Source organism: Aphelocoma coerulescens, chromosome 27 (assembly GCF_041296385.1).
Source record: "Aphelocoma coerulescens isolate FSJ_1873_10779 chromosome 27, UR_Acoe_1.0, whole genome shotgun sequence".
In the NCBI taxonomy this organism is placed as follows: Eukaryota; Metazoa; Chordata; class Aves; order Passeriformes; family Corvidae; genus Aphelocoma; species Aphelocoma coerulescens.
This window is the reverse complement of record NC_091040.1, coordinates 4,693,090-4,704,119: the sequence shown is the minus strand read 5'-3', so window position 1 is coordinate 4,704,119 and position 11,030 is coordinate 4,693,090. Positions and strand designations below refer to the sequence as shown.

Genomic DNA, 11,030 nt, shown 5'->3' with positions numbered 1-11,030 from the left:
ATCCCTGCCTGTGCCCTCTGCCACTCTCTCCCTTCCCTCCTGTGTCCTTGTTGCCTTGTGCTCCCTTGGGCTGTGAGCTGCACTCAGCCAGCCTGGGGAGGAGCTGCTGGCCCTGCTCCCTCTCTGGATCAGGAAGATGGACACCTGCTGCGATCTCTGCCACAGATATGTGATGGTGATTCTTAGGTGACCCTGGTGCTGTCTGCACTGAACCCTCCACTCAAGGTGATCTTGTTGTCTTTTGACTCATTAAATTTCTGTTTCATCCCAGCCCATGCCTCTGTGTCATCCTTTCCCTGTTCCCAAGATTCCCACGGAGGGAAGTGTTGCTCAGGGATGGTTCTGTGAGACAAATTTAGGAGGTTTCAGTGCCTTTTAGGACAGGAGAGTTAAATGTGCTTTATCACAGTATTGTTACTTTCTATCGTTCTTGATACATCTGGAGCTGGTAGAATGAACCAATCCTCTTCTCTGGCCGTCTGCCCCAGGGACGATTTTCTGTCTCTGATGAAACCATTCTCCTCTCCACGCCCAGCAGTGCCTGTGCCTAAATCAAGTGCTCCAACCTCCTCACCATCTTGGCACCCTGCACCAAACTGGCTCCACTTGGTCCTGGTGGTTCTTGCATTATGGCCTGTCCCCACACGGGGGACGGCAGCAGGTGAGTGCTGAGTCGCTCGCACCCATCTCCTGGTTCTCCTCTTGCTCGAACAGCTCAGGATGTTGGTGACAGCCCTCGGTGCCAGGACACAGTTGGGGCAGTAACCCCTGTTCTGATGGGGTGACCACAAAAGCCCCTCTCCCTGGCCCTGCTTTGGGGCTGCTGCTTGCCCGGGGCTGAGGGAGGTGTGGGGATACAGGGCTGGTTGGTCCCAAGTCAGCTGCCCTTCAGGGCTCTGTGGGTCCGTGTGTCACTATGCCCAGCTGTGTCCTGCAGCAGTTCAAGCCTCCCTCAGCTGCTCCTGGGCAGCCCTTTGAGTCACTCAGCCCACACCTGCTGCCTCTCTTCCTGCCCTACGTTCCTGCCTCCAAAAACTTTCCTAGGAAGCCCTGGACAGAGACAAGGAAGGAGCAGAGCAACGAGGACAGGCACTGCCTGTGGACCTGTGTGGTGTTATGACTGAGCAGTGGTTCTCATGATCTGCTGACCCGGTGGGAAGGGGGAGAATTGGAAAAGCAAGAGACTTACATACCCTGATGTCAAGATCAGGACATTCTATGAAAGGATGGGAGAAAAAAGAGAAAACCAAGTGGTTCCAAGGCAATCACCCACCATGTGGCACCAGCAGACCAATGTCCAGGCAGTGTCCAAAGAATGGCTACTCCGGGAAGACTGTCCACAGCTTTATTGCTGAGCATGATGTTATATCTGCCAAGTGAATCCCACCAGGGTGGTGGAGTCACCATCCCTGGAGGGATTCAAAAGACATCTAGTTCTGACACTTGGGGACACGGCTTATTGTTGAGCTTGGAAGTGCTGGGTTAATGGCTGGGCCCCTTGATCTTAAAGGTCTTTTCATACCGAAGTGATTCTATGACTCTACATGACCTGGAATAGCCCTTTGGTCAGTTGAAGTCATTTGTCCTGGTTGTGTCAGCTCCAGCTGCTTGCCCACTCCTGGCCTCCACTGTGGAGGATACAGAGTGAAAAAGAGAGATGGTCTTTCTGGTGGCCCAACCCTGTGCAGCAATAGCTCAAGCTTTGGTGTGTTCTTTGCACTGGTTAGGCACACATCTGAAGCACAAAACAATACTGGCTGCTCTGAAGTCAATGACCTTGTTATGATCCAGTTTAAACTCAGAAAAGCAAAGCAAGCTAAGTCTCTGTGCATAAACCAGAAAGAACTTAGAAGACTCAAAATATTCCCAGAAATGAGATTAAAACCAAACAAGGTTAGATGTTGCTGCCAAAAAATGGATGTATTTTATTAAATAGTAGAGAGGCAAAGAGAAGGGAAGAGAAAAGAAAGAGAGAAAGAAATTAAAAAGAGAAGTGTGTGTGTGGGGGGTAGGGGAACAGGGAGAGGTGACAGGGGTTATGTGGAAGCATATCACCCATCTGAGGGTCCCAACAACACGTTGTTGTTCCCCTCCATCTGGTCTGCTGGTGGTGAGGGTCTCCCATTGCTGCCGTGGCCACACCGCCACATGCCGAAGAGTGCAGAATCCCGTGGATTAATGCACACTTTGGGCCAGGTGGGAACGCCCACGTGCCTCTCTTGCAGGGGCTAGCTTGACACTGTCCCTTGCAACACTGAGGGTCTGTTGCATCATCTCTGATGCCTCTGGTGCAGGGTCTGGTGAGGGGGACCCCTGTGATGGGCCATGTCACCCCTTCTACGGTGGATAAGCTGACCACAGGCTTTTCCAAGATACCCAAGCCTCTCCTCCCCCTGCCCTTTGGTGGAGGGTCTGTGTGAGCCTGGCAGCTGATAGCCCTGGGGCTGTGGTCTCCACCTTGGAGGTGTTAAGCCTGTGCTTTGTGAATGTCCCCAGCCCTGAGTTGTTACTTTATCTTATCTTCATCAGTGAGAGGTGTAAGGCCTCAGTCAGGGCCCCATCCAGGGTGTGGTAGTCTTTTTTGCAGCTTTTGTAATACAGTTTTAAAAGTCCTTTAAGAAAATGTTTAAGTCCTAAACTATAATATTTCAGTGTCTGACAGACCTCCAGCCCAGTCAGCGCCAGTACAGATTGATGTAAGAGATTTAAAGATCACAACTGCCTTAAACACTGTCAAGGCCATAGAATAAGATAAGTCACTACAATGGGAACTTGAGATAAGCACAGAGAGAGGAATTTGCAGCAGAAGGGTGCTAATTCCAGGCCTGGTGAGGCAGATCTGGGGAGCATCCTGGTTAATGCATCTGGACAAAAATTCCCACTGTGGCAGACTGGGGAAAAGGAAGCAACTGGTTATACACATTCCTTCCCAAGTTATGGGAATGGTATCTACAACCCAAGGGTACCCAGAACTTGGCCTGTATAAAGGTGATACCCAAGAAGAACAACTCGGGGATTCCCAACACCAAGACCAGGAGGAAAAACCAACAAGATGCCTCTGGATCCATGGGGTGGTGATATCTTTCAACTTAACCTGTCTCACTCTCTTGCTTTCTCCCACCCTCCTCTATCTCCTATTTCTTTCTATCCATCTCTGTCTCAAATTTACTTAAATAAAATCTGTAATATTGACTTTGGCGTATGGTCTCATCTGCACCTTAATTTGGGCAGAGGCACCTTTTGATAATCAGATCAAAACATCTGGTCCTCTGTTCCATCTCCTGTTGTGCTCTGGGGCTTTTCTTGGTTTGAGCCTGCCCTCGCAGAATGATGGCAGCCAGGACAAGATAAATTGCCTTTCCTTCTCTCCTTTCTCTTCCTCTCTCCTCCTATCCACTTCCATGGGACGTTTGGGGTTTCTGCCCTCCCAGGGCCCTCCACAACCCAGGCTTCTCAAGCAATGTCAGCAGTGGCCACATGTCCCTTCTGCAGAATGAGGACCAAGGCCAAGAGGGTGGTCTGGGCAAAGCTGGATCTGACGGTCAGGGGCTCAGGTGAAGTCATGGCTTCCTTCCTCATCTGCAAGTGACAGTGTCCCAGAGGCATTCTGGGAGCATCCAGGGATTTATACTCAAGGACTCAATGTCCAAGTGGAAACCAGTGATGAGTGGTGTCCATCAGGGATCAATACAGGGACCACTATTTGTAAATATGTTCATCAATAACATAGGAGTGGGACTGGGTGGGCACTCAACAAGTTTGTGAATGACACCAATCTGAGGCTTGAGGGAAGTGTTTCAATTCATAGGGATCTTGGCAGACTTGAGAATGGTCCCATGTGAAACTCAGGAACTTCAACAAGGCCAAGACTGGAAGAGAAATGGTTTAGACCAGCCCTGCAGAGAAGGAACCAGAAAAAATAGAGATAGAAAAATTGGACATGAGCCAGCAATGTGCATTTGCAGCCTAGGAATTCAATCATGTCCTGGTCTGTACAAACAGAAACATGGCCAGCAGGTCAGGAGAGGGGATTGTCTGTTTCTAGTCTGCTCGCCTTAGACCCCACCAGGAGTGTTGTGTCCAGTCTGGGGTTCCCAGTCCAAACAGTCATGGATCTGTTAGAGCAGCTTCTGACAAGGGCTGTAAAACTGAACACATTGATGCATCACCCCTGCCATGGAGAAAGGCTGAGAGATTTGAGTTTTTTCAGGAAGGACAAGAGCAAGCTCTGGGGAGATCTTATTGCAGCATTTCAATATGTAAAGGGAATGGATAAGGAAGCTGGAGAGACACTTTGTATCAAGGCCTGCAGTGACTGGTCAAGGAGCAACACTTTTAAAATGAAATAGGGCAGATGTAGATGGGACATAAGGAAGAAATTAATGATGTGGTGAGAAATGGAAAATGGAGTGTCCCATCATGGGAAGTGTTCAGGGTGAGTTTTAATGGAAATTGATTTTTTGTGTAACTGATGTATGGGCAGAATACTGTTTTGCCTGGCACCTGGCGGGAAGCTGAAACCTGTGTCCTTACAGTACACATTCACTGCTTGCAACTTCTGATGCAGTGTTGAGCTGAGCAAGGAACAATAAAAAAGTGTGTGAAGAAAGTACAAGGTAGACACTGAACTGTTTAGAAAAATTCCATTTGGATGCAAAAAGGCAGAAAAATTCAGAACCCAGAGGGTCACTCAGTGCACACTGAGCACAGCCAATGCCAGCCTGTGTTGCCAGCCAGTGCAAAACCAGCCCCAACAACCCCCTCCCAGAAACACCCCAGGGCAGCCTCTCTGCTTTGGGAGAGGGTCTGCAGGGCAAAGGATGACACAAAGGCATGGGCTGGAATGCAGCAGAATTTAATGGGTCAAAAGAGGGAAAAGAGGGAGATCCAGGTGGAGGCTCCAGGGCAGGGAGCAGCTTTAGCAGCGGAGGCCCCTCATGCCACAGAGGCCACTGCCCAAGCCTGAGAGGCCAAAGCCCCCGGAGCTGATGGACACTCCCTGAGAGCTGAGGATGCTGCCAACAGCAGCCGAGGTGGAGGATCCCACGGCGGTGTTCTGTGGGAAGGAGCTGAGGATGGGCTCGGGCAGGGTCACCACCACAGGAGAGGGCTGGATGGCCACGGTGGAGTTGGCTTTGTAGTAGCCAACCCTGTCACATGCTTCAGCCTCTGAAAAGCAGGGCCCAGGTGAGGTGCTTCTGTGGTAACACCATCAAAACAGGAGGAACTGCCAGGAGTGTTCCTGGACACCAAGGACTGTCATCAACATCCTGGGCTATCAGAGCGCGACTGTCAACAGGATATCCATGGGAGCAAAGATCCCACTCTGCTCAGCACTCCCCAGATGGCATCAAGCATGCTGTGCTGCCTACTGGACTGTAACACAAAAATATCTCCAGCAAGGGAAGTGAACTACGTGAAGATTGGGCAGGTTAGTGAGTGGGCTGGAACATTTACTTGTGGATGAGAGACTGAGGACACAGGCTGTGCTGACAACAGAGAAGAGAAGGAAGGCTTTGATGGGAGAACTAAAAGAATTCCTGGAGTATCTGAATGGTCGCTGAATGGCATCAGGTAATTCTTGGAGGTACAGAGAGGCAGAGGAATTTAGAAAGGTCACACTTAATATGAGTAATCAATGCTGTGTTAACATAGTGAATGCAATGTTGACAACCATGGCAATGCCACTTCCAACAACGCCCTCCCAGAACCACACAGCAACACCTCCCTCACTGGACAAGTAGGGTGAGCTGTGCAGGGCAAAGGATGACACAGAGGCATGGACTGGGATGCAGCAGAACTTTAATAAATCAAGAGATGGAAAAGAGGGGGATCCAAGTGGACGCTCCCATGCCGGGAGCAGCTTTAGCAGGGGAAGCCCCTCGTGCCACAGAGGCCACTGCCCAAGCCTGAGAGTCCAAAGCCCCCCGAGCTGATGGGCACTCCCTGAGAGCTGAGGATGCTGCCAACAGCAGCTGAGGTGGAGGATCCCACGGCGGTGTTCTGTGGGAAGGAGCTGAGGATGGGCCCGGGCAGGGTCACCACAACTGGGGAGGGCTGGATGGCGACGGTGGAGTCCTGGCACTGCTGGACACAGGGCTGATTGCAGCTGTTGGCCAGCGGGGTGGGGCCGCAGGGCTGGCAGGGCCGGCACGGGGTGAAGCAGGACATGTCTTGGGGCTGCAGGTCTGCCTGGCAGAGAGAGAAGTGGGAAGCAGAGCGAAGGGCTGAGTGAGAGGAGTCTGTTGCTACATCATGATGGAGAAAAACCAGAAGTGGACAATTGCACCACATTGTTTAAAGAGGCCCAACAGCCTCATCTCCTTCTCAGCCCTGAAGAACCCCCCTAAGAATGACAAAGCCCAGGGGCTCCTCCACAACTCAGGAGAAACTTCAGCCAAAACCCAGCCTCTCTCCATGCACAACTTCTGCCCCTTCCCTCTCCCATGACAAGCAGTTCTCAAGAACCCACATGGGATTAAAGCAAAGAATGGGATCAGAAAGCTCAAAGGAGGAAGAAAAGAAAGGGCTTCAGACTCACCTTGATCCCAAGGAGATGGAGGTGAGAGGAGTGGATGAGAGAGCGAGGAGAAGGTGCCCCTTTTATACTGCTCCTGCACCGCCCCAGGCCCACAGGCGCTGCACAAGGACAGTAATTTTCCAACATATTCACCTCCAAAGAAAAAGATCCTCCCTAACGCCACACGTTGTGGTTCGATTTCCATAAACACTGCCATTTCGTTTCCTCATTTCTCACATGCTTGCTCTGTGTTGCAGCTCCTTTCACGTGTGCCATGCGAGGCCTGAGGATACCCGCGGTCAGAGCGTGTCCATGCAGGCACAGCATGTGCCCCCCGTGCCAGAGGGTCCTGTGCAGGCAGGGGATGTGGGCTGGGGGCAGTGCCTTGCCACTGTTGGCAGCTGCCTCTGCGGGGACAGGCCCAGCTCTGCCCTGCCCCGCACAGAGCAGCAGAGCATCCAGAGGCTCCTCTCCTGGCACCACGTCCTGCCTGCTGCTCTCTCCCCGCTCTCACCTCACTCCAATGCCCACTGGCCACTGCTTCTCCACGGAAATGCTTTCCTCTCCCTTCGTCCTGATGCCCTTTGCTGATGCAGAACATTAGCTGGGCTGTCCCAGTATTCCAGGGTTGGGTTTAGGAAAGCCAAGGCCCACCTGGAGCAGAATCAGCAAAGCTGGTGGTGGGAAACAACAAGAAGATCTTCCACACAGGGCAGCAGCAAAAGGGAGGCTTGAGCCAAGGCTGACTGGGGCAGCTTTGCTGGGGACAGGGGTTATGGGAAAGGGGAAGGCTCCCCAGGGCTTCTGGCCTTTGGTCTTCACTGGCAACATTTCTTCTCACAGGCTCAGGCTCCTGATATTCCTCAGAAATAGCGGTGGGGAAAACTTCCCCACAGCAGAGGAGAAGGATCAGCTGTAGGAACTTTTAAACAGACTGAACTGACATGAATGTGTGCAACCTGGTGATGGACACACGAGTCTTGTTGTCAGTGAAAACACCTCCAAACACCCTTTGGCTAGTGCCAGCAGTCAGGGAATGCAGCTGAGGTCAGGGAGAAAGACGATGCATCCTGACTTCCAGAAGGCCATGACTGAAATCTGGCTTTGCTGCAGGTCTCCAAGGGTTGTGATGAGTGGGATGAAGTGCAGCTGGCAGAGACTCACTCTTGGTGCACTGCTCGGCCCAGACTTGGGCCAGCACTGCTTAACCCCTTTGGGCAAAGTCCTGCAAGGCTGGAGGGAGAAACTCCTGCCCTACCATGGGCTGGGGAAGCCAAAGAACTTTGCAGTACAGGAAGGGGGTCCTGCAGGGCATCACAACACAGCTCCGGGCCTTTGTGGAACTGGCACCCGACAGCATCCAATGCTGCATTAGGAAGGGGTTTGCTCTCCAAGAATGAGAGAGATGGAATGTGACCCCTCTCCTCTGCTCCACAGTGCTGAGAAATCAGCTGCCACATAGAACAGTTGCCCAGTATGAGAGAGGCACAGTCATACTGGTGCAGGTCCAGCAAAGGGCCTCGGTGCCCATGACTGGAGCCCCTGGGACAGAAGGGGCTGCATGGGGTGAGGTTGTCCGCCCCAGAGGAGAGGGGGCATCCAGGCACACTGCTCAGCAATGGCTAAAAGAGCTGTGGGAGGAGTCCAGAACACAGAGCCAGGCTCTCCTGAATCCTCTCCAGAGAGGGGACAAGGGGAAATAGGCACACTGGAAATATGGGAAATTCCAGGGAAACATAAGAAAAGATGTTGTTAGTGTGAGGGTGGTAAAGAACTTGCCTGTGGTTGACACAGGCAGGTTGAGGATTGTTCATGCTTGTAGGAGTTCAGAGCTTGGCAGGTCTTGGCCCTGAGCATCCTCCAAGGGCTGATCATGCTGTGCAGAGGGGCGGTTGCACTATGTGACCGCCAGAGGTTCCTTCCAGTCCCATGGAGTCTGTCATGGGGAAAAAACAGTGATGCACAGCTGCCCCTGAGAAGGAAGAACTTGAAGTGAACGCTGGAATCAAGGGCAGCCTTGGCTGTCACACCAAAGAAAGTGGAGAGGAAGAGCTGGTGTCAGGGAGGAAATGAGTAGCAGTGTACAGCCCCTGGATGTCAAAAAACTTACACCTAGTCAGGCAGGTCAGATAGCATGGAGGCACCTGTGAAATGCAAAAGAAATCAGAAAAGCTGGCAGCAGATTAGGCACCCTGTGGTCAAGGAATAAGAAAGGTCCAGGAAAAACACAGGAAAGCAAGAGGAGACTCTGAACATAGGGAGATGTGCTCAAGAAGGCCCTGCATACAAATACAGGCTACATCAAGGAGCACTGCACTTCCCTGCCCTGCAGACATGGAGGCAGCTGGGATGCGTCCCAGGAGGACAAGGGAATGCCTTCAGTAGGCAAATTTCCAGGGAGAGACTCTCCCTACCAGTGACAAGTCACTCTCTAATATTGGCTTGGGCGTGTGTCAGCCTTTTGGTGTGAGGCCAAGGCAGGAGGGTGTGATGTCTGCAGGCTTTGTTCCAGGCAGGGCTGAATTCCCCTCCAGCAAGTGCAGCTCCATCCATGCACAGAGAAAACATCTCCAGCATTGGGCTGTAGCCAAGCCTGCAGCTCCAGCCAGCCACTACACACCTTGCCCTCAGCAGGGCCTTACTGCCTGCAAAAGAAGGTGGAAATCAATGTTACCATTGTTCCCTGGTCCCACGATCCCTTTCTTCCAGAGACCCCTCCAGCACATCTTCTGCCTGTACTGATGTATCCCTGCCTGGGAAATCCTTCAGCCTTTCATCTCGATACTTGAAAGGATGTTTGGACGCATAATGATCATGTCAGGAATGAGGAAAAGAAATGGCCATGTTGATGGAAATAAAAGCACAGCCTGTGGCATTAGGGAGGATATTTTGCTTTGGAGGTGAGTCTGTAGGAAAATTACTACCCTTGTGCAGTGACTGTGGGCCTAGGGCAGTGCAGGGACGGTATAAGAGAGAGCTCTTGTCCTCCTCACACTCTCATCCACTCCTCTTGCCTCAGTCTGCTTGAGAACAAGGTGAGTTGGGTCACTTTTCTCCTCTCTCTCCTTTTCCTCTTCCTCCTCCTATTTTCCAGTGCATACCTGTCACTCGGTCCTATGCTGCATCATGGGACTGCTCTCTCTGAGAAGCGAAATGTGAGACAGTGCCATGTGGAGGGAGGCTGGTGGTTTGCTGAAGTGAGTGATGGTCTAGGCATCTGAGACTGGTTGCTCTTGGCAGGGAACTTATGGGCTAAATGTGGAAAAACTGTGGGCATCCCTGCATTTCCAGCTCTCGTCTCCATCTTGGCTTGAGTCATGGTATGGTGACAGGCTGCTCTTCAAACACCTCTCATGGTCTGCTCCTCAATGTCCTGTCTGCCAGGTGCACCTGCAGCCCCAAGACATGTCCTGCCTCACCCCGTGCCGGCCCTGCCAGCCCTGCGGCCCCACCCCGCTGGCCAACAGCTGCAATGAGCCCTGTGTCCGGCAGTGCCAGGACTCCACCGTCATCATCGAACCCTCTCCTGTGGTGGTGACCCTGCCCGGGCCCATCCTCAGCTCCTTCCCACAGAACACCGTGGTGGGATCCTCCACCTCGGCTGCTGTTGGCAGCATCCTCAGCTCTGGTGGAGTGTCCATCAGCTCCGGGGGCTTTGGCCTCTCAGGCTTGGGCAGTGGCCTCTGTGGCATGAGGGGTCTCCCCTGCTAAAGCTGCTGGTGATGGCCCTGGGGAAGGAACCCAGGGATGCACAGGGTGGAAGCGCCCTGGGGACGCAGCATCGGCTTGTTGCTTCCTGAGGGACTGAGCCAACCCAGCCCATGCCTTGCAGAAGGACAGGGCCAGCCTGGGCTCTCGGGAAGCACGGCCCATCCCTGCCTGTGCCCTCTGTCACTCTCTGCTTTCCCTCCTGTGTCCTTGTTGCCTTGTGCTCCCCTGGGCTGTGAGCTGCACTCAGCCAGCCTGGCGAGGAGCTGCTGGCTCTGCTCCCTCTCTGGATCAGGCAGAGGGACACCTCCTGGGGCACAGATTCCCTTCTGTCCCTTGTGCTCTCTGCACTGGGACCTCCAGACAGAACAACCTAATTTCTGTCTTTTGTCTCATTAAACTTCTGCTGCATCCCAGCCTGTGTGTCTGTGTCATTCTTTCCTCTGCAGGTTATTTTGCAATATGCTCAGGGTAAAAGATGTTTCTAAGGGCTGTTTTTGTAAGTGTTTGCTTGGGGTGAATATTCACCCAATGCTGATGGATAACAGCATTGTATAGGGTCTACACAGGATGGAGTTCAGCTTCACCAAATCAACCCTTCTCCTGGTTCTTTGCAGTTGGAGCTGGAATGGTGCTGATAACACAGAAATATTTTGCGTTTTTCTGGGCAGTGCTTGCGTAGCATCAACCCTGTCTCTTCACCCTCCTCTGCAAAAGGCCATGAGGGTGGATGTGGTCAAGAGGCTGGGAGACAACACAGCCAGGCTGCCTGACCCACACTGACCAAAGGAATATTCAGTAC

General features: G+C 52.4%; 1 protein-coding gene across 1 annotated transcript; it reads left to right on the top strand.

The window, feature by feature from the left end:
- The first annotated feature begins 6,169 nt into the window (after positions 1-6,169).
- On the top strand, positions 6,170-10,231 carry LOC138099217 (feather keratin 1-like). Its single transcript, XM_068996339.1, has 3 exons — positions 6,170-6,188; positions 9,512-9,555; positions 9,905-10,231. Exons 1-3 carry the CDS (start codon positions 6,170-6,172, stop codon positions 10,229-10,231), a joined length of 390 nt encoding a protein of 129 aa, XP_068852440.1.
- Positions 10,232-11,030: the final 799 nt, after the last annotated feature.